The following is a 24,458-nucleotide window of genomic DNA, read 5'->3' on the forward strand; positions in this document are numbered from 1 at the left end:
TGTAGAGCTAGTATAAGCAGTACTTTCAATTAGAAAGACATAGAATTACTGTATCTTAGTTAGGTCAAAGTTGAGAATCTGTAGTAAGCACCATTAGTAAATACCAGGCCAAGGAAGAAATATCAGAAATCTATACACCACACAATTCTTTTATTAAAAGAAAATGGGTGTCAATACTATGTCAGGTCAGTGGCCCCTATTGAGTAAATGTTTGGGCTATTATGTATGCATATCATTGTAGTTTATGTTCGTATCTAATAGCATTACTCTTTTTTATGTTTTTAACTCATACTAATTTTAAAAAGCTAAATGCTATGTCTTAATGGATTATATATGGGATGTCATATATACATTTTGAGTTAAAATGAGTAGGGGGAAACGGTGTGCTGAATAAATCTGTTTCTTTCTTCTTTTTTACCATACTTGGCATTTGGACCCTTAAACACACCTACATATGGGGTGTGCAGCTGTATGAAGGAATAATAGATCCTAGCAGAGAAGTATATTGAGATGCTTCCAAAATAAGCACATTTAAGGGTATCACAGGAAGTATAATTCTAAAGGTCCCTATAGATGCGACGATTCTTCTTTGGCGAACAACCAATTTGAGTCTGACCAATCCGTCAAATTATTGTGCCGTTAGTGGAATTCGAATGATTGTACATCTTACGATTTTTTGGCCGAATATTTGCAGGGCCAAGCAGGCAGCTACTCTTCAGTTTTGCTGGCAAAATCGCCTGAAATGGTCTTTTTAGTTGATGGACACATCGTACATTTAAACGATCATTTGGAGATAAACGTGGTCTCACGATAATGATTGGATCTTTTAAAAATCTTTACATCTATGGCCAGCTTAAGCAATTTTCCGATGTGCGTGAAATTGCAGTTGTTTTTCCTTTCTGTTCTCTGAGTTTGACTCTTATAACAATGTTATAAGAACAACTGCTAATATCATTAAATCTTAAAAAGTGAATTCTGAGCAATTATACATTGCTATGGGTGGGTATATGTCCTCTTTAATTTAACAAGGCCCTAGCATACACCATCAATTACCTAGATACCTTAATGCAATTTTAACTGAGGACTGTGCATTAATGTCCAAAAATTTCTTTCATATTTCATATGTCATATTACCAATAGACTGGTGGGAATCTTGATGTATACAATACAAGGATGGGACTGTTATCTGGAATGCTCATGACCTGGGGTTTTCTTAATAACAGATCTTTCTGTAATTTGCATCTTCTTATCTTAAGTCTGGTAGAGAATCATTTAAAAGTTAAATAAAGCTGGTTTTGCTTCCAATAATCATTAATTATATTAGTTTGAATCAAGTACAAGGTACTGATTCATTATTACAGAGAAAAAGGAAATCTATGGGAGACGGCCTTTCCGTTATGCTAAGCTTTCTGGATAACGGGTTTACAGATAACGGAATCCCAGACCTGTACTTATAAAAAGGCATTACAATCTCATACTGGAAATGATAGACCTGTAAGTTAGCTTGTAGTTAGTAGGTATATTAAGGGATACACTTTTAGAAGAAATCAACATGGTTTTATGAAGGAGAGATCATATGAAAAATGTAGTTTATTTTTTAGTAGTAAGTATGAACTAATACAGTAAAATTGCAAAAATTGCAGTAGGTGTGATCTATTTGGCTTTTAAACAGTTTGTTTTGGTAATGCCTTTTGTACATGGACTGTCAAATATTATGCATTTGGGGTTTATAAATATGGAGGACAAATACCCTAGTAGGACTAAGTTGTGCAAACCCTTGATGCAGCATAATTTAGTGGTACTTGAGCCTTAGCAAGCAATGCCAGTTAGTAGCAGGAAAGGCCAGCAAGTTATTATCCTATGTTAAAAGTGGTGTAGATCCCCCTTTACAAAGCACTAATAGGCCCCATATCAAATTCCCAGTTGAGTTTTGGCCTCCAGTGCTCAGAAGGGCTATTACTGGAATATATCAAGTTTAGAGAAGAGTGACTGTCAGCGGATAAAGGGCATGGAAGGTTCCAGTTAGGAAACAGGCTAAATCCAGATTAGTTACACTGGAGAAGAGGATCTTATTTATGATTAAGTAACAATACATGTATAAAAGGACCATAAAATAATTTGGAAAGTGAGAAGATACAGGGTTACTGAGTTTAGCATAAAGACCACCCACTATGGAAAGCAGAGGGACTTCCAAATCCTAGAATTCATCCCTTTACAATAGAACAAGGTGAGGAAGGGGTTGTATTACTCTGGAAGCCTAGGGGTTTGTCAAGAGTTACTTGCTTTCTTTTCAGTCTGTAAACTCAGCTATTTCTGTCATTCTGTGTACAAAAATACCCTTCTATTATTTTCTGGGAGTTCAGATAGTGTTTATGCATCTTTTATTCATAATCCCAACTGAATGAGCTCATGTCAAAAACAGGGAGTATATTTTCTTTTAATACATCCACAACATTGTATTGAATTTAATAACAGTGACATTTACCTTTTAAACAACTATTTACACCTAACAGCTATTTACCCTCTATAATATCTAATCCTGTTGTGGTAAATGTGACCTTGGCATTCTTCCTTGATATATCATTTAAAACCACATTACATTCATTATTACTTTTTGCTGTCCAGCACTCCAAATGTTGTGCAAATAGAAATTGCACCTTCTGTATCAAGAAGCATGGAGTCTTATTCTACAATCTTCCACAGATGGCATCCGTAGTCCACTGAATCATCTCTTATTACCAACCAGTATATGAATATGTTTAAATTGCACATATTAAACTGATTGTGTTGTAATTTTAGCTTTGAGATCTGCATTGCCAAGGCAGCTGCAAAAGGAGCATAAATAAAAGCTATCATAAATGCACTGAATATTCAATCTTTTTTTGGCCACTGAATATGAGAAGTATAAATCAAGTGGAACGATTACTGGGCAAAGCAACTATTGCAAATAATGTTTTTGGTCACTGATTATGAGACGTATAAATGATGTGGAAATTACTGGGCAGAACCTACTGAACAAAATACCTATTCTAACAATACTTAAAGGACAAGGATTATAAACTGGAGGGTGGTGCAACTTTTTCTATCTCATATCATTTCAGTATTAGCAATGAGTGAAAATTTTCAGCAAGTTTTGCAGCGAAAATAACACTCATAGACTCCACACAGACTTTGATTAATTTCAGCAAAATTGTGAAATGTGTCAGATAACTCAGATTCGCCCATCACTCTTGATTCCACTCTATCTCTAAAACTTCTCAATCAGGTACTGAGGTACCCAGTCTCTTACATTAATAATATTTATTTCTAATATTTAACCTAATGTTGGGATGTATAAAAGCAACATTATGACATTGTCCTCAATAGCAACTTTTATATCTAGGTAGTGTGTACCCTTTTTACAAAATTCTACAGTGAAGGTTACAGAGCCACTTAAGTTTACACACAGAACATGCATAAAAATGTTAGTATAACTGGAGACTTGATTATTGTCGATGGACAATTGCAACTCGGTATATATAGACATTCTGTCCTGACTTAAAGTAATTTTTTCCCTATACAATGGACAATAAATCCATCATAAAGTATAGCAAGCCATGGGGTAACTGTTCATGTAATAATGACTCCTTTGTGTATTGCATGCTCTCCTCATGTGGTATTGATGTGTAGAGGGATTGTATGTCTCTACTAAACAGGACTAATTCTTGTTCTCAGAAGTATCTTTTATAAATTCACTTGAGGAAGGATCAACACGTAGTGCAAGCACTTATCTACATAAAAGCATGATTTAATTTACTGTTGGCAATGGATTTTGGTTGCTACACGAAGAGAGTTTATGTAATTGGTTTACTTCAGTACTTCACTGAATAACAATAACTTCACTACTGAAGTTCAGAGTCTCCCATTATTTTTTAGCTCTTGGATTCAACCATCTTTCTCTCAGTATTTTCCAAGAGTCCTATCTGTCAGAGGCTACTATCACTACCCATCAGTGAAACTTCAAGATTTTTCAAGATAAGCTGGACACCCCTAAACAGGTGCTCCACTCTGTGGCATAAATTGGGGAATGCTGGGGATGTTAAAGAATTATTATCTTAGAATCTTGTTAAAAATAGAATCCATTATAAATCTGAATTTACTAGAATACATGTGGAAATGAAAGTGCACATGCCCCAGACCTTAAAGTTTAGCAAACAGGTAACCACCAGAGTTTCAAAACAAGCAGGCAGGCACACTGGAACACCTTTGCAGATGAAAGCAGAGAAAATACATCTCATATTAAAAGAAGTACTTTCTTTCTTTCTTTCTTTCTTTCTTTCTTTCTTTCTTTCTAGTTTGATTTTTATTAAGTTTTAACAAGAATTAAAATAAAAGAGAGGAAGGGAGTTAGCATTCATTAGTTGGTAGAAAAGGCTGCCCATTTGAGCCATGGGGTCCAGATGTTATCAAATGTACTTGGGCAGGATTAGAGGATTAGGATTAGTGAACTTTCTATGTAAAGCTTGTACAGTTCCAGTTGTGAATTGACTAGAGCAATCCATCGCTTGAGAGTTGGTGGTGATGGGCTCATCCAGTGCAGGGCGACTGTCTTTTTGGCATTGAACAGGAGCAGTCTCGTTAGTTGTCTGATATGCACTCTTGGCACCAGGGTGGGGTTGGGCCCAATAGGTAAGGGGTTGGGCCCAATAGGCAAGTAGCCAGATGTTGATTGGGCAGGGGTAAAAATTCTGTTGGATCGTGGACTGCATCTGTTCGTTGATGCAGTCCCTATGCGACCACCCATTATGGTCCAATCGTTAGGCGCTAGGGCCCACTATCGGATCAGCTATATATTGCCCACCTCAAGGTCTATGTGTAGGCCACCTTTTCTGAGCAGTCGAGTTGTGGAGGGGACGCTGATAATTGTGCTTAGCAAAGGTGGGTAATATGAGTGTATCTAAATTCAGACAGATCTGGCACAGAAAGGGTTTGATGAAGGTGAGGCACGGTGTGTAATGTCTGGTTAGTGTAGACATGGGATATCTGTATCAATCCTAACTTAGCCCAGGTTCTGGCTTCAGGAAACTGAAAAAAAGGTGCAAAAGGTGAGAGGTTACTGTTGCCCCACAACAGAGTATCAGGTGACAATAGTCCAGTTGTATTAGTCAAGTGCACCATGGCATCCCAGGCTCTCTTAGTAGCATCCATAAAGGATAATAAAGGGCTAACATCTTTCCGGGTTCTGTATAAGGCATTATGTAAGCTTTCTACTGAGGTAAGGTACAGAGCCTCCAGTATAGATGCTGGATTCTCTCCATTGCATGTTTTCTATCTGGCTGCATGAGAGGCCTGTGCTGCCAGGTAGTAGAGTTTGTAGTTGGGTGAGGCTAGCTCTAGCTGGTCCTGCAGGGCATTGAGAATGGCCCTGGAGAGGGTAGGAGTTTTATTTCCCCAAATAAATTGAGACTGTGTATGGTCTTTGTCTTGCAAGGCCTTCTTGGCAATATGGAAAGGGTATTACTCAGTATATACTTGGGGAGATAAATCATTTTGCATATATTTATTCTGCCTATTAGTCAGTTTGCCAGTTTAAAGTATTTTCAACCAGTGATGAATACAGTGTTAGCATAAAAGATTGAAAGGAAGAAATCAACTAGAGGCAACTCTGGGTTTATGTGTATACTTCATGACTTTGGCACCTGTCAAATTGGCCTCCATTTGATAATGAATAATATAAGAATATTGCTTGGTTTTGTAGTTATTGTGTTGAAGAAAATCTAGATGTAAAGAATCTAAGGCAGTTACAAGGCAGTGCTTCTTGTAGAATGAATAGGAGGTGTCAATAGGGATGTAGCGAACGTCGGAAAAAAAGTTCGCGAACATATTCGCGAACTTGCGCAAAAATGCGAGCGGTTCGCGAACGGTTCGCGAACCCCATAGACTTCAATGGGAAGGCGAACTTTAACATCTAGAAAAGACATTTCTGGCCAGAAAAATGATTTTAAAGTTGTTTAAAGGGTGCAACGACCTGGACAGTGGCATGCCAGAGGGGGATCAAGGGCAAAAATGTATCTGAAAAATCTGCCTGTGTGTGCTTGGAAGAGATAGTGTAGGGGGAGAGCTGTTAGTGATTTCAGGGACAGATGATAGTAAGTTTGCTGGCTAGTAATCTGCTTGATACTGCTCTGTATTGGAGGGACAGAAGTCTGCAGGGATTTGAGGGACATTTTAGCTTAGGTAGCTTTGCTGGCTAGTAATCTACTGTTCTCTTTAAACAACTGCCATACGTTGACCTTGTAGGCATTGTTTGCCCAGTTTTTTTGGACGCAGCCACTGAAGCACAGTTGCCAGAAAAAATATGCCATATAAATGCTGAAAATAGTCATTTTTCGCCATACGTTGACCTTGTAGACATTGTTTGCCCAGTTTTTTTGGACGCAGCCACTGAAGCACAGTTGCCAGAAAAAATATGCCATATAAATGCTGAAAATAGTAATTTTTCGCCATACGTTGACCTTGTAGACATTGTTTGCCCAGTTTTTTTGGTTGCAGCCACTGAAGCACAGTTGCCAGAAAAAATATGCCACATAAATGCTGAAAATAGTCATTTTTTGCCATATACGTTGAGTCAACGTATGGCAAAAAAAGACTATTTTCAGCATTTATATGGCATATTTTTTCTGGCCTCTGTGCTTCAGTGGCTGTGGCCAAAAAAACTGGGCAAACAATGCCTACAAGGTCAACGTCGTTGACCTTGTAGGCATTGTTTGCCCAGTTTTTTTGGCCACAGCCACTGAAGCACAGAGGCCAGAAAAAATATGCCATATAAATGCTGAAAATAGTCATTTTTTTGGTCGCAGCCACTGAAGCACAGTTGCCAGAAAAATTATGCCATATAAATGCTGAAAATATAAATTTTTTTGGTTGCAGCCACTGAAGCACAGAGGCCAGAAAAATTATGCCATATAAATGCAGAAAATATGCATTTTTTTGGTCGCAGCCACTGAAGCACAGTTGACAGAAAAATTATGCCATATAAATGCTGAAAATATAAATTTTTTTGGTTGCAGCCACTGAAGCACAGAGGCCAGAAAAATTATGCCATATAAATGCAGAAAATATGCATTTTTTTGGTCGCAGCCACTGAAGCACAGTTGCCAGAAAAATTATGCCATATAAATGCTGAAAATAGTAATTTTTTTGGTTGCAGCCACTGAAGCACAGAGGCCAGAAAAATTATGCCATATAAATGCAGAAAATATGCATTTTTTTGGTCGCAGCCACTGAAGCACAGTTGACAGAAAAATTATGCCATATAAATGCTGAAAATATAAATTTTTTTGGTTGCAGCCACTGAAGCACAGAGGCCAGAAAAATTATGTCATATAAATGCAGAAAATAGGCATTTTTTTGGTCGCAGCCACTGAAGCACAGAGGCCAGAAAAAATTAAACCAGTAGGGTTTGCACCCTAGTTTGTAACGGTGGCGGAGGGAGGAGGAGGACGCTAAAGGACAGCTGTGTGTGGAGTCATGAGGCTTGAAGAGAAGGACAGCTGCATAGAAGTCAGAACAAGTCTTCCGGCGTGCAGTAACCCTCCGAGATCCACCCCTCATTCATTTTAATAAAGGTCAGGTAATCGACACTTTTGTGACCTAGGCGAGTTCTCTTCTCAGTTACAATCCCTCCTGCTGCACTGAAGGTCCTTTCTGAGAGCACACTTGAGGCTGGGCAAGACAAGAGGTTCATGGCAAATTGTGACAGCTCTGGCCACAGATCAAGCCTGCGCACCCAGTAGTCCAGGGGTTCATCGCTCCTCAGAGTGTCGATATCTGCAGTTAATGCCAGGTAGTCCGCTACCTGCCGGTCGAGGCGTTCTTTGAGGGTGGATCCAGAAGGGTTGTGGCGCTGCCTTGGACAGAAAAACATTTGCATGTCTGACGTTACAGACTGGCCAAAGGGCTTTGTCCTTGCAGGTGTGCTCGTGGCAGGATTACTGGCACCTCTGCCCCTGGAATGTTGATGAGTTCCTGAAGTGACATCACCCTTAAAAGCATTGTACAACATGTTTTGCAGGCTGGTTTGTAAATGCCGCATCTTTTCGGACTTGTGGTATGTTGGTAACATTTCTGACACTTTATGCTTGTACCGAGGGTCTAGTAGCGTTGCGACCCAGTACAGGTCCTTCTCCTTAAGCCTCTTGATACGGGGGTCCTTCAACAGGCATGACAGCATGAAAGACCCCATTCTCACAAGGTTGGATGCAGAGCTATCCATCTCCGCTTCCTCATTATCAAGGACTGCATCATCCACGGTCTCCTCCCCCCAGCCACGTACAAGACCAGGGGTCCCCAAAAGGTCACCACTAGCCCCCTGGGAAGCCTGCTCCTGTTGGTCCTCCTCCTCCACAAAGCCACCTTCCTCCTCTGACTCCACTTCTGGCACCTCTCCCTGCGTTGCAGCATGTGCCTGGGTTCGTTCTGGTGATTCCGACCAGAAATCGTGCGCTTCCAGCTCCTCGTCACGCTGGTCTACAGCCTCATCTGTCACTCGTCGCACGGCACGCTCCAGGAATAAAGCGAAGGGTATTAGGTCGCTGATGGTGCCTTCGGTGCGACTGACCATATTTGTCACCTCTTCAAAAGGTCGCATGAGCCTGCAGGCATCGCGCATAAGCACCCAGTAACGGGGGAAAAAAATCCCCAGCTGTGCAGATCCAGTCCTACCACCCAGTTCAAAAAGGTACTCGTTGACGGCCCTTTGTTGTTGCAGCAGACGTTCCAACATAAGGAGCGTTGAATTCCAGCGAGTCTGGCTGTCAGAAATCAAACGCCTGACTGGCATGTTGTAGCGCTGCTGAATGTCAGCAAGGCGTGCCATGGCTGTGTAGGAACGTCTGAAATGGGCCGACACCTTTCTGGACTGGGTGAGAACGTCCTGGAATCCTGGGTACTTGGAGACAAAACGTTGGACTATTAAATTTAACACATGTGCCATGCAGGGCACATGTGTTAAATTGCCTAGTCTCAACGCTGCCAACAGATTGCTTCCATTGTCACACACCACTTTTCCGATCTGCAGTTGGTGTGGGGTCAGCCACCGATCGGCCTGTGACTGCAGAGATGACAGGAGTACAGATCCGGTATGGTTTTTGCTTTCCAGGCACGTCATCCCCAAGACAGCGTGACAACGGCGTACCTGGCACGTCGAATAGCCTAGGGGGAGCTGGGGGTGCACAGGTGTGGAGGAGGAGAAGGAGGACCCAGCAGCAGAGTAAGAAGAAGAAGAAGACGAGGTAGAGAGCGATGGAGGAGTAGAGGTGGTGGCAGAACCGCGTGCAATCCGTGGCGGTGACACCAACTCCACTGTTGTTGTTGAGCTACCCATTCCCTGCTTCCCAGCCATTACCAAGTTCACCCAGTGGGCAGTGTAGGTGACATACCTGCCCTGACCATGCTTGGAGGACCATGCGTCAGTAGTCATATGGACCTTTGGCCCAACACTAAGTGACAGAGATGCGGTAACTTGGCTCTGCACATGTTGGTACAGGTGTGGTATTCCCTTTTTAGAAAAAAAATTGCGGCTGGGTACCTTCCACTGCGGTGTCCCAATTGCTACAAATTTGCGGAAGGCCTCAGAGTCCACCAGCTGGTATGGTAAAAGCTGGCGGGCTAAGAGTGCAGACAAGCCAGCTGTCAGACGCCGGGCAAGGGGGTGACAGTCAGACATTGGCTTCTTACGCTCAAACATGGCCTTCACAGAAACTTGGCTGGTGGCAGATGACTGGGAATGGGAACAGGTGGTCAAGGTGGAAGGCGGAGTGGAGGGTGGTTCAGACGGGTCAAGGAGAGCAGAGGTAGAGCAGTAAGATGCTGGACCAGAAGGAGTGTGGCTTTTAGTTTGCCTGTTGCCTTTGAGGTGTTGCTCCCAAAGTGCTTTGTGCTTGCCGCTCATGTGCCTTCGCATAGAAGTTGTACCTATGTGGCTGTTGGGCTTACCAAGGCTCAGTTTCTGACTGCACTCATTGCAAATTACAATGCTTTTGTCAGAGGCACACACATTAAAAAAATCCCACACTGCTGACTTTTTGGAAGTGTGCGATCTGGCGGTAACAGTAGAAGTTGGCGGAGTTGGCGGTATTGGCGGCAATGGCGGGTGCGTTGGCCGGCTGAACACAGGTGCCGATACATGTTGTTGCCCTACTGATCCCTGCGGGCTGTCCTCCCTGCTTCTTCTAAGTCTTATTCTCCTACTGCCTCTCTGACTCTCCGTCTCTCCATCTGAACTACCCTCCTCTTGCTCTCTTCTACTAGGCACCCACAAAACATCAATCTCCTCATCATCATTCTCCTCAGATGCATCAATTTCTTCTGACACATCACAGAAGGAAGCAGCAGCGGGGACCTCCTCCTCATCACTCATTATGTCCATCTCTATCGTGTTCTCTGCCAGAATTAAATCTGGTGTAAGGTCCTCATCTCCTTCATCTTCTTCTGGCAATAATGGTTGCGCATTACTCAGTTCAAGAAACTCATGGGAAAATAACTCCTCTGACCCCAGTGAAGAAGGGGCACCGGTGGTGGAGGAAGTGTTACGTGGGGTGGCCATAGCAGTGGAGGATGAGGAGGATGTTGTGGTAAAGTTAGAAACGGTAGAGGATGGGGTGTGCTGTGTAAGCCAGTCAACTACCTCTTCAGCATTTTGGGAGTTCAGGGTCATTGGCTTTTTAAAACTGGGCAATTTGCTAGGGCCACAGGATTGCATAGCAGCACGGCCCCTAGCACGGCCTCTGCGTGGCGGCCTGCCTTTGCCTGGCATTATTTTTAAAAAAACAACAACAACAACAAAAACTCAGTTGGTTTTTCTGGAAACGATAATACACACAGCTAGATGGCGGGTTGAAGAAAACACTGTGCAAATAATGCCTACAAAGTCAACGTATACACTACTACAGCGGTGGATACGGATTACGTAAAATATATGAATGCTGCTTGAAAAAAAGTAACTCAAGTGGTTTTTCTAGAGACGATAATATTATCAATATTTAGACAAAATGTGAACAAGCTCACACAGCTCGATGGCGGGTTGAAGAAAACACTGTGCAAATAATGCCTACAAGGTCAACGTATACACTACTACAGCGGTGGATACGGATTACGTAAAATATATGAATGCTGCTTGAAAAAAAGTAACTCAAGTGGTTTTTCTAGAGACGATAATATTATCAATATTTAGACAAAATGTGAACAAGCTCACACAGCTCGATGGCGGGTTGAAGAAAACAGTGTGCAAATAATGCCTACAAGGTCAACGTATACACTACTACAGCGGTGGATACGGATTACGTAAAATATATGAATGCTGCTTGAAAAAAAGTAACTCAAGTGGTTTTTCTAGAGACGATAATATTATCAATATTTAGACAAAATGTGAACAAGCTCACACAGCTCGATGGCGGGTTGAAGAAAACACTGTGCAAATAATGCCTACAAGGTCAACGTATACACTACTACAGCGGTGGATACGGATTACGTAAAATATATGAATGCTGCTTGAAAAAAAGTAACTCAAGTGGTTTTTCTAGAGACGATAATATTATCAATATTTAGACAAAATGTGAACAAGGTCACACAGCTCGATGGCGGGTTGAAGAAAACAGTGTGCAAATAATGCCTACAAGGTCAACGTATACACTACTACAGCGGTGGATACGGATTACGTAAAATATATTATGGCTGCTTGAAAAAGTGACTCCGGTGTTTTTTCTGGAGACGGTAATATTATGGATATTTAGACAGAATGTGAACAAGGTCACACAGCTCGATGGCGGGTTGAAGAAAACAGTGTGCAAATAATGCCTACAAGGCCAACGTATACACTACTACAGCGGTGGATACGGATTACGTAAAATATATGAATGCTGCTTGAAAAAAGTGACTCCGGTGTTTTTTCTGGAGACGGTAATATTATGGATATTTAGACAGAATGTGAACAAGGTCACACAGCTCGATGGCGGGTTGAAGAAAACAGTGTGCAAATAATGCCTACAAGGCCAACGTATACACTACTACAGCGGTGGATACGGATTACGTAAAATATATGAATGCTGCTTGAAAAAAGTGACTCCGGTGTTTTTTCTGGAGACGGTAATATTATGGATATTTAGACAGAATGTGAACAAGGTCACACAGCTCGATGGCGGGTTGAAGAAAACAGTGTGCAAATAATGCCTACAAGGCCAACGTATACACTACTACAGCGGTGGATACGGATTACGTAAAATATATGAATGCTGCTTGAAAAAAGTGACTCCGGTGTTTTTTCTGGAGACGGTAATATTATGGATATTTAGACAGAATGGGAACAAGGTCACACAGCTCGATGGCGGGTTGAAGAAAACAGTGTGCAAATAATGCCTACAAGGCCAACGTATACACTACTACAGCGGTGGATACGGATTACGTAAAATATATTATGGCTGCTTGAAAAAAGTGGCTCCGGTGTTTTTTCTGGAGACGGTAATATTATGGATATTTAGACAGAATGTGAACAAGGTCACACAGCTCGATGGCGGGTTGAAGAAAACAGTGTGCAAATAATGCCTACAAGGCCAACGTATACACTACTACAGCGGTGGATACGGATTACGTAAAATATATTATGGCTGCTTGAAAAAAGTGACTCCGGTGTTTTTTCTGGAGACGGTAATATTATGGATATTTAGACAGAATGTGAACAAGGTCACACAGCTCGATGGCGGGTTGAAGAAAACAGTGTGCAAATAATGCCTACAAGGCCAACGTATACACTACTACAGCGGTGGATACGGATTACGTAAAATATATTATGGCTGCTTGAAAAAAGTGACTCCGGTGTTTTTTCTGGAGACGGTAATATTATGGATATTTAGACAGAATGTGAACAAGGTCACACAGCTCGATGGCGGGTTGAAGAAAACAGTGTGCAAATAATGCCTACAGGGCAAATAATGCCTAAAAGGTCAACTTATACACTACTACAGCGGTAGTAAAATAAAAAAAAGTAAAATAAAAAAAAAATGAATATTAAAAAAAAAAATTAAAGTTGGTGCTGCTGAACTACTAGGAGCAGCAGATTAGCACACCAGTCCCACTCCCCAACACTGCTAGACTAATAGCACTGGGCTCTTATAGTAGTAGTAGTAGTAGTAGTAGTAAAACAACAAAAAAATAAATAAAAGCAGTCCTTACAAGGACTACTGTTATTGCAGCAGTCAGCAGATGAGATCAGAAGCAGGACAGCTGCCCACTGCAGCTACATACAGAGCACTGCAGTAGAAGGTAGATTACTAGCCAGCAAAGCTACCTAAGCTTAAATGTCCCTCAAACCCCTGCAGACTTCTGTCCCTCCAATAACAGAGCAGTATCAAAACGATTACTAGCCAGCAAACTTTCAACTGTCCCTGAAATCACTAACAGGCAGCAGCTCTCTCCCTACACTATCTCTTCAGCACACACAGGCAGAGTGAAAAAACGCTGCAGGGCTTCGGTTTTTATAGGGAAGGGGAGTGGTCCAGGGGAGAGCTTCCTGATTGGCTGCCATGTACCTGCTGGTCTGGGGTGAGAGGGCAAAAAAAGCGCCAACAATGGCGAACCCAAAATGGCGAACGTCGCGCGACGTTCGCGAACTTCCGGCGAGCGCGAACACCCGATGTTCGCGCGAACAAGTTCGCCGGCGAACAGTTCGCGACATCTCTAGGTGTCAACAGTTCTTCAAGTCTTTGTATTGTTTTGATTGTTGTATTGATTCCTGTTGAGAATATTTCTGTTGAGGAAATAAGACAGAGCACAAATGGAAGATAAACATAAAAAAAATATGGAATATTTTCTCATGAAACCTTTTTTTTTTTAAAAAAAAGTTTTTATAGTTTTTGGTGTACATTTTACAAAAGAAAAAAGAATACATTTAGGTGAGTCATGATGGGATGATATTTGTCATGCAGTACTCAGTGTTGTCTCTTCTTATGGACAAGTGGGTTGTTTAGAAGGAGTTCTGTGTCATACCGACTTGTATGTTATCAGGTGTTTAGTTGGTTGGGATAAAGAGCATGTGTAGATGGTCCAAATGTTGAAGAATGTTTGTGTTTTGTTCCTTGTTTGCTAAAGTTTCTATCCAATCCATGTGAAAGAAGTAATGAAGTTTGTGTTGTACTAAAGCTATAGGTGGTGAGTTTGAAGAGAGCCATTGATGAAGAATAGCCATTCAGTCATGGCTTTCTCTGGAAATGTTACTAACGCATTTAAGGAAAAGTTGCTAAAAAATGGTCCACACTGCTGGGACATTTAATGGGCATAACAAAATACAGTGTTTAAGATCAGCTCTGGGCTGCAGCATTTCAAACGTTTATCTGAAGAGGCTTTACCTATACAAATACAAATGATTTTAGATTTTTGAGGTCATCTCTTGGTATTTGCTTGCTGATAAGCTTTTCATGATATGGGTATTGTATTAAAGGATGGTATTTGCATCAGCATGTGGGATAAGGGCCATCCATTTAGTATTTAGTACTAGGATTATTTGTGACCATGAAAGTCCTGATTTGTTGGTTTTTTCCCCATCAGTCATGTGAGACAGCCAAAGGGAATTTAAGGAGTTGTAAATTTGGGTCAGGAAGGGTTAATAAGAACTGCATGCTGTTTTGTGTTCTCTTGATTTTAAGGATTCGGGTTCAGTTCAGCCATGCACTTGGATTCCCCGTTTTCAAATCCTGACAAAAAAGGCAGAATCCTAGCCAAATCCGGAACCAGAATACTGGATTCCATGCATCCCTAGTAAGAAGGAGTATTTTTTTATAAGGTCTGTGTTGGATTATATTGTTAGTTTTTCATTTGATAAATCCCTAATGTTTTGTAAACCCAGAGATTGCCATATTGAGTGAGTTAAATATTATGGAGACGCATCAAATCTCCAGCAGATTAAATGCCAGACTTTGCAAGTGTGTATGAATAAAGGGCAATTTGGATGACTTGAAGGATGTTTGTAAAAGCAATTGTGGAGGAAATCTGTTTTTTACTAATTTACCAAGATCACATTTACAAAAACACATTTATAGCCATCAGCATATACCCTCTCTCACAGTTATTTACCTTTTAGTAGTCATGTAATAAGGTGTATTATTTGGTGACTTGTCCACAAATGTTAAGTGGGCTTTGTTGTGGTTATGCACATTATGCAGTCCTAAATTAAAAAGGCCTTTCATGCTTTGATAAAAAAAAAAATAAGCATATCATTTATATTTGAATATGTAAATTATCAAAGAATCTTGTAAAATTTGCATACATATCATTAAACATATATTTTTTACTTTGTCATACTTTGGAAATCACATGATCACATGCCAGGAATGAGACAAAAATTGGAGGAAGAATGAAAGTAAAAGATACAAGAGAGTCATTGGTGTATGTGCAGGCAAAGTGACTTATAGACAAAAAACTTTGCATTGTGGCATAATCCAATGGCACATATTAATGAAAAAATGTATTTCCCTAAAAAGACAACATATTTGAATGAAATATGTGCTATATAGTGATATATTTTATAGACACCTGCAGTGTAATGTGATATTGTTTTCCATTTAATCAGAAACATGAATTGGGTATAAACTGACACCACTCTATAATTTAGAAAAATTATATAATTTATAGAAATATCTATTTTTCTTTATTAAGCTACTTAAAAAACCTCTCTCCTTAAAATGTGATGTATTGTACAGAATAAAGGAAACTATTTTTTACTGAGTATGGTTGTGAGGGAGTTTTACATCTCTCATTATTATTCATATATTTGGTTGAGAGCTAAACCTTTCCTTCTAAAAGCAACCAGTGAAATATCATCCATAGGTTCCACAGTTGCCTCTATTGGTCATATTGTCATGAAAAATTCAGGAGTTGTTGTTTTATTAAACAATTACTGGCAAGGGCAAAGGAATGCCCTTGTTAAGAACATTTTTGAATAATGTGATTTAAAATATATAACTGATCTACATAATGTCCCTTTAAGGTTCAAATATATTTTAAGGCTGTTGTTTCTTGCAGGACAATGTTGCTGAGGTACCTCAGAGATATCTTGCTTGGGTTTGCTATTTGAAGGAAACATGTTGCCTATATGTTACAGTACCTTCTGGAGCAATTCTGAAAAGATCCTCTTAATCAGTCAGTCAAACATTTCCTAGTGGAGGTACCTTGCTTTATTGTAGGTCACAAAGACTCCTTTAATGGAATCTCTCCACACCCAGTCAGAATGTTGTGTACACACTCAGTCTCCTCCATTGTTTTCACAGTCTCAGAGTGAGTGACCACCTTGAGGTCTCTCTAGTAAGATGGTCTTTTCCCCTGTCACAAGCTTGCATTAATATTCAGCTCCCATCACATACTCTCTCTCTCTGCAGTAATTCAAAATCTGTCAGCCAGCAGAGAGAGGAGGGAGAGAATGAAACTGAGAGAAAGTCAGAGTATTGTGTAAGAGGAAGTGGTGATGATAGAGATAGATAGATGGATGATAGATAGATAGATAGATAGTAGGCATGCAAAAAAATAAACAAAAGTGCTAGAAAATGATAGAGGTAGAGTAGGTGAGAAATATGCTGATTTGGAAGGAATGTGAATTAATGAAAGAAAGACATATTGGGGGGGGTAATATTTAACTATTGTTTGGATACATTGTTAAAGAGTATTCTAATACATTTGATTCTACGGTAGAAAAGCATCAGAAAGATTTAGGCCGGTACAGAAGTGAAGCAAGGGAGCCAAGGAGCAAGAAATGATAGATAAGGGAGAACAAAATGGAAATTCAGTATAGCGAGTGCAGATGAGAGAAATAAATCAGGTGTGGAAAGGCTGAGGTAAAGAGAGGACTGAAGAGGTAGCCAGTAGTGATAAATCAACAGTTGAGATGATGCAGAGGAAAGAAAATGAGAGGATGTGGTAGTGAACAGGAGAGAGGGATGGAAAGAGTAAGAGATTAGTCAAGGAAGAATAGCAGGAAAGGAGAGAGAGGCCACAATGATAAGGCCATTGATAGAGGGTGGGGGCTGCTTATTGATCAAGCTGAAGATTAGAAAGTGGGGGGGGGAGGGAGGTGGAGGTTATTGGATCTGGGAAATTAGTACAGAGATCCAGGGGGAGAGAGAAGCATGAATGGACACCCCCTCCTCCACTTGTCCTCCCTCCTCACTCTCCCCCTCCTCTCCTGCTGACAGTTTAACTGAAACGGCAAAAGAACAGGGAGAACTGCATACAGCCGTGCATTCCTCTTCTCCTCTCCATCTCTTTGCTGGTCATTCATCGTCTTTATAACCATCACTCCTTCTGGTTCTGTTACCTTTTTTGTCTTTGCATTTTTAGCTTTTCATCTGCCTTTGCCATTATTGCCCTCACCATTCCTTTTCCTTCCCTTACATTTTGCTGTATTCTTCTTCTCCATCTTTTCACCCCTCTGTCACAATATCCCTCTGAACCTCCCTCTTTCCTCTCCCTGGCCTCTTTATTCTTAACTTTTTTGCCCATCATCATACCTTTTTTTCTCCTCCATATCACCTTGTGGATTTTGTCCTTCCTTATTTTTATCCATTTTGTGGATTTGCTCACCTGTGGCAAGGGGAGAAGTGATCTGAGGACAATTAGCTTAAACAGGAGCCCTCTTGTAGAGGCTCCACAGTACAGAATTGTAGGCTCTTACTGGGCAGCTGAGACTTATAAAATGATTTGGCGGCAGTGTTTCAGGACAAAAATGGAGACTTCAAGGTCCCCATCAACCACTAAAGGCCACTGTCCTCCTCAGAGCTGAAATGTCTAAGAGACTGTGGGGGGGTAGTAAGCAGCCAGTCAAACACATGGCATGTCTCACCCCAAACAGCACCATCACTTATGTATTTGTTTACAGCCCAGGGCCACTGGATGTGAGGAGTACTGGCCCTCGAGGGCCCAAAAGGAAGCTGTACAGTGCCGTCCCAGGAAGAACATTCATTGCAGTGAAATCATATGAACCGCAAGGACCTGGAGAGATTCAACTCAACAGAGGAGAGAGAGTGAAGGGTGAGTTTTACACATAAAATTGCTCTTCTTATGGGTCATGGGAAACTGTAGATAACAGCAGAAGCACATCAGCAATGGGAGACTATAGGATGAGCAATATAAAGTGTTATTATAAGTCTTAAAGCTACATAATCTTAAGAGGCTATGGGAATCTGAGCTTTATAACAGCAATCATATATGCATATACAAATATACACTCACATACCAACATATATATCCATTTTTTACACACAATTATCTCCTTGGCAATCACAAGACCTCCATGTCTACATAAGGGAGCAGTAAAATTCATGTAATTTCTCAACTATATAAAACAGACTGATAGGTAAGTGTGGTGTAGAGTGTGGGTAGAATGTTCCCCATCTTATCTGGTGTGTCATCGTACTGGGGTTTACTCTCTAAAGTGCCTGTGACAGAGCTGCCTGTGGGATGGATGCTCATAAGACTGATTCTTAATGCAGAACATGTGTATTTTAGCATCTGATACTTGGGGTGTGTGTATTACAATAAGTCCCACCTGTCATGTGTATGCATTTCAGAAGCCACCCATCCCTGAGCTGTTTGTGCTACAGAAGTCCCTGCCCTGAGTTGTGTGGTTATCAGGAAACCCTTGGCTTTGAGGTGTGTTTAGAACAGATGTACTACTGCCCCTGTGATGTGTATATTCCAGAATCCTCTCTTCTCATGCGATGCGTGTTTAATGACGAGATCTATCGATGTGGGATATGTGTTTTACAGAACATCTGAGGTGTGTGTTTTAGAGACCAAAATTTGGGTTTATTCAGACAGCCGATTGCCTCTAAGCTGCACGTACTGTCTAAAATATAAACTTTTAACCCCAATGGGACTTTGAGGTATGGATTTAGTAACCTGGCCTGTGCTTTCTGTGATGTGAGTGTATTAAATTAATTCCACAACACACTCCTCTGAGGTTTCTTAGTTGAACAGGCCATGGTTTACATAGCATAGGTGCAAATGTGATAGCAATGCTGAAACCTATAAAAACCAGTGAAATGTTTGCTTTTATTGTTGTTACTAAACGTTACAGTTCTGGTTGCTATGGGTTACTGCACGGCTGCTGTTTTTGCACCTCTGATAGTAAATGAGCCCATGAATGTTTATGTGCACTGTGTGATGTTCTTGTATGTGCTTTAATAATTGTTCAGTTTGTGATATGTGCTGTTTGTACTTTTGAAGTGCTGAGCTGATCTCTTTGCTGCTTGTGTTTATACTGTTGTATGTGTGTGTTTGTGTGTGCATCTCTTCCTCTCACATGGTTGTGTCTCATTGGCTGTTTTATTCTCCATGCTCCATTCCAGATGCTCTCGTTCATAACATAGGTAACTATCATTCTTGCTGCCTCATCTCTCTCTCTCTCTCTCTCTCTCTCTCTTTCACCCTGTGCACCTCTCTGAATGTTTCCCCTGTTTATCCCTTTTCCTTGTGTTATACTCCACCTCCCTTCCTCAGCACAGAGAGCATATTGGTGTTATGATTGAAGAGCAGAGGCAAATTACAAATGTATCATAGTGTCATGTTACAACTAGCTGAAGTACAAAGCAGTGAGGGACTAAGACTTTACTCGATAGCCAATTCTTATAAATAAAGGCGTGCAAACCCTGAACTGAACTCTTGGCATTTTTTGTGTCTCTCTTGTTCCTCATCTGCCTGAGCATTGCTGTACAACATTTGTGTGAGTCACTTTCTCACATAACTATTTACAGTACTCTACTGTGTGTTATGACTATGAAGATTTTCATTCATCCAGGTCATAGTATATCTAGTATAGGTCAATCTAAAAACAACTGGACTTGCTGAGTAATCAATGAAGACGTTTCACTACTCATCCGAGCAGTTTCTTCAGTTCAACTGACTGGTGTGGGAAGTTCTCGTCATATAAACTCTTCCACTAATCCATTTACAATGGCACATTGTAACTCTTCAAAGAGGTGACATCTGAAGAAACTCACCTGAATCAACACCTCTGTGAGTTTCTTCAGATGTCACCTCTTTGAAGAGTTACAATGTGCCATTGTAAATGGATTAGTGGAAGAGTTTATATGCCGAGAATTTCCCACACCAGTCAGTTGAACTGAAGAAGCTGCTCGGATGAGTAGTGAAACGTCTTCATTAATTACTCAGCAAGTCCAGTTGTTTTTAGATTGACCTATACTAGAGCTACTGTGTGTTAGTACATTTCTGCGACAGCTCCATTCAGCGGCTCATTTTGGAAAGGCGCACTCGTTCATGAATACAATATGTACAGGGCATGAGATTTCTTCAGGAATTTTTTCACTGCACTCTTCCTGTTATCACTGGAACATAAGGGTCTGGTTCAGTGATCATTTTATCACTGGCTTATTTGTATACATCAGTATGAGCTGGTAATAATGTTTATAGTACTAAAGTAGACTGAAATATTATCTATGAATTTTAATTAGAAAGATTGTTATGGGCATTAATATGTTAGTGGACTATGTAATAAGGTGCAAATGTTTTCTCCAGCTTAATAGCCCATTTTAACCACTCAGCAGGCAGCTTTTGCTGATCTGTTGTTTGGAACATACATACATATACCTCTGATTCGATAACTTAAACTTGAGGAAATTTTGCACCTGTCAACACACTGTCCTCAGTACTTGCTTGCACTGCCAGCTCAGTATATTTGAACATACCATGAGTTAAAAATATGGCAGTACTCAATAAGGAATGACAAAAGTTACCACTTCAGTGAAGCATGTTACTGACCCTATATAAATCTAATATTAAGTAATTACATTTCCCCTTTTCTATTATCTGGGCTTAAGCTCACCCATACTGATAATGCATGTCTTCATCAACAATAAGATAACTCTTCAGGGCAAGTCTTGTCCTTTCATTAACTATGGAGAATGGATTTATCCAAGTTGGCTAATGTTCAGCTGAAATTTTTTATGGAATAGGTGCAGTATGCGCAGTATGCACACTATTACTGACATCAGTAAAGGTGAGATTATTTGTACAAAGTAAAAGAGAAATGTGGTTAGCTAAAATCATGACTTGGTAATCTGAGCCAAAATTATGACCCAATAGCACCAAGTTCACAGTGGAGCATTAAATAAACTGTCAGACCATAGATCCTGAAAATTAACACAGTCATTGCAGAACTATAACCCGCACGTAAGGTCACAATTGCTGGATAGAGGACAGCATCCCAAGGTTTGTCTGCCATCAAGTAATGAAACTTTGTTCATAGCATGCATTTTAGGTCTTTTAGCTGCAACACATGTTTTTGTGGTGACTGGGCTACTGATTTTATATTTGTGGATTCATCAAGTCACTGTATGCTGATAAAGATTGAGGATGTCTGAGTGCTGTGTACTGGGTGTATTTTTCTTCTTTTGTTTGAGTTTAATTTGCATCAATTCAGCACTCACTCGTTTAATATGGCCATTTGCTGAGGAATATGTGACTAAAACCACTAACATTTTCTCTTTTATATTGTTGTTAGGTACAAGGCACCCTCACCTGATTAGATTCTTAGTTCAGTAGAGGGTGCAGCCTGCACAACTCATTTCTCTACATGGGGAAACTGTTAAGTGCTGGTGCCCTAAGTGCTTTTGCACTTTTGTTTGGGGAAATTGTAAATCAGCCTTCTTATCCAATCTAGTCTTTCCTGATATTGGCTAGTCTCCTGCTGCATCCGCTTCTGCATCATTTGCACAATTCAATGTTGCTTGCCTAGTGTAGTGTCTTATATAAAGAATTCTCAATCCTCATTTTGTGGACATTTATTCCATTTTGTGTATTACAGTAACCTGCTGAATCCTGACTGTTGTCGGTTCATCATCTCTTACTCAATAACAAGTGTTTTATCATATTTATTCACTATGATGTGCATCTTTTCAGGCCTCCTCCTGCTACTTAAGCATAAGCAAGCTCATGTTAATGCATCTGACAATCATGTAATGCTTGCCATGCAGCACCAGTAGGTTTATAAACAGCATTGCCACCAAATCCGTGCAAAAAGAAGAAGCTGCAAGGATTTCTAAATAAAAAATACTTTGCTGAAAAAGTAAAGGCTTGGACTAAAGTCTCATCGGGTAGTCATCTCAATTGTCTCCAATAAAAAGGTTCACATAGCATGTTAATAGCTGCAAAAGACTTGCTCCAAACGAATTGCACAGTAATGCCATTATCAACGCCATGCACTGGGGGCACACTGCTATTATAACCCGAATGACTAAATTAACATGAATACTGGAAAATCATATGATACTGGCTGAAATTCTGAGGAAAATACTGATTTGTGGGGAAAATTCATATATGTGCCTTAATATGTATGCTCTGGTGACACTTGTATCTGGTATAAATGACCCTTTAAGGATATCAAACTTTTCCCATGTAGAATTTGCCTTCTACTCTAATATACAATAGATGTAAACATAAAGATGAGCAACATTATGAAGTGATTTATTTACACATAGGCACAGGTTTTGGGGTAGCCCCTTTTTTATCAGGTGTGTTAACATGGAATAACACCATATATATACTTTATATATATACTCTTAAGTGGACACCCCAACTGTTAAACAATATACAGATATGGGACCTGCTATCCAGAATGCTCGGGACCTGGGGTTTTCTGGATAAGGGACCTTTTCTAAACTTGGATCTTCATAATTTGTCTACTAAAAATTCATTTTAAAACCAAATAGGATTGCTTTGCCTCCAATAAGGATTAATTCTATCTTAGTTGGGATCAACTACTCACATGGCCTTCCAGTAGTTCAGAGCTTTATGGATAATGGGTTTCTGGAAAATGGAATTAGCTTGCTTGCAATTTTAGCAGTTGATAGGGCTTCATTACCCTAGCAAACAGGCAGCAATTTGAAAGTGAGAATGGAAGATGAATACTAGAGGGCCGGACTGAAATATGAGCAATACAAAATAAGAATAAAGATACAATTAAAGCCTTGGTTAAATATTTGCATAGAGTAGGTACATCTACAATGTATAACATACTAGTTTGTTAAAGGCAAACTTCCCTTTTAATTTGTTTATACCTTTGCTTATAATGCATGTGGGGGGCTTGTTAGAACATATATTTGTTATTTTGCTAGACTGGATTATTGTTCTTTATTATTATTATTTTTGCTTAAGTGTTTGTGTTTTTTTCTGTATTTAACCTTTATGTCCACTTAATCTTATAATCCACCTTGCCTACATGCCACAATAATTCTGTGCTTTGAAAATAATAGCTGCAGGACATGGCACTCTAATGATGCTTCCTGACATTTATGTAACCTGTGTGGCATATCTAGCCTTGTTTAAGTTGAATCTTTATTGTTTCATTTTGTCCCACATTAAATATTTGTAAGTAGTGTTCTATCCACCATCTGCTGGTCATTGATGTTTTATGGATGGTAAGAAGTTGATTTTGTTACTGTTTCAGACACGACCTATAGCCAAGCATAGAGAACTATTGCAATTCAACTTTTTCCATATGTTGAAAACTGTAGTGCAGTGAGCAATTGCAACCAATCATCAATTAGTTTTTGGCTCCTGTGAGATAGAAATAAAAGGAAAGCCTGGAGTGGATACTATTGGAAACAGCTCTTGTGCAAGTTAGCACCTATATAATTAAATTAACCCTTCAGTTAAGAGCTGATAGTAGTGTGATTGATGCTAAAGAATAAATAGGAGAGTCAGAATAAAATTGTGGTTTAGGAAATCTATTCCTTCAATTTTATTAATTTACTGTTATAGTTTATTTATAAGAGACCAGCATATTTCACAACATTGTGCAGTAGATTGGAGGAAAAAATAGACAATACGACAGTAATAAAGGATCCAATGGAACAAGCATAAACAACATGAAGACAAGATAGACGCTGCACACACAAGTTGCATTTGAAATGGCGCTCAACACATGTATTAGGCCACAGAGCATGAAAACACTCCTTCTGGAGTGGAACACATTCAGGATTCAGTGAAGTCCTCATGGACAGGATTTTTACCCCAATCAGATCTCTAGCTATATGTAAACCCATTTGTTCTGTGTGCCAGCCCATTGAGTATGCCAGAGTTATATAACTCACAATCCTGCCACCAAATGTTGCAGGTGTAAATGTGCCTGTTCAAAATGTTGTGTAAGACTTTTGTGCCTTGCATTTGGGTTTTTACTTTTTCCATCTAGTGATTTTGGCCAGGATATATCATTTGTTGTGTGCAAGAAAAAAAAAAGAATCTGTCACTATCTATGGGAGTAGATTCATGAAAAAGGAGAAAAGGGAACCTAATTGTTTTGCATATTTGCCAAACCCACAACCATTTTAATGAGAAGGGCATGTGCCCAGCTAAAAATAGATCCAACTAATGTACTCAACATATAGAGCACAGATAAGGTTCTTTTTTAGAAAGTAACTTTT

General features: G+C 40.1%; 1 protein-coding gene across 4 annotated transcripts in view; it reads left to right on the forward strand.

Annotated features, from left to right (window-relative positions):
* LOC108711262 (SH3 and multiple ankyrin repeat domains protein 3) overlaps window positions 1–24,458 on the forward strand; it is a 182,400-nt gene that overhangs the window by 122,194 nt on the left and 35,748 nt on the right. For all 4 annotated transcript variants that reach the window (XM_041586629.1, XM_041586630.1, XM_041586631.1 and 1 more), the window contains exon 12: window positions 17,897–18,048. In XM_041586629.1, coding sequence (XP_041442563.1) covers window positions 17,897–18,048 — 152 coding nt within the window. The remainder of the gene's footprint in view (window positions 1–17,896; window positions 18,049–24,458) is intronic.

This window comes from Xenopus laevis, chromosome 3L (assembly GCF_017654675.1).
Source record: "Xenopus laevis strain J_2021 chromosome 3L, Xenopus_laevis_v10.1, whole genome shotgun sequence".
Classification (NCBI taxonomy): domain Eukaryota; kingdom Metazoa; phylum Chordata; class Amphibia; order Anura; family Pipidae; genus Xenopus; species Xenopus laevis.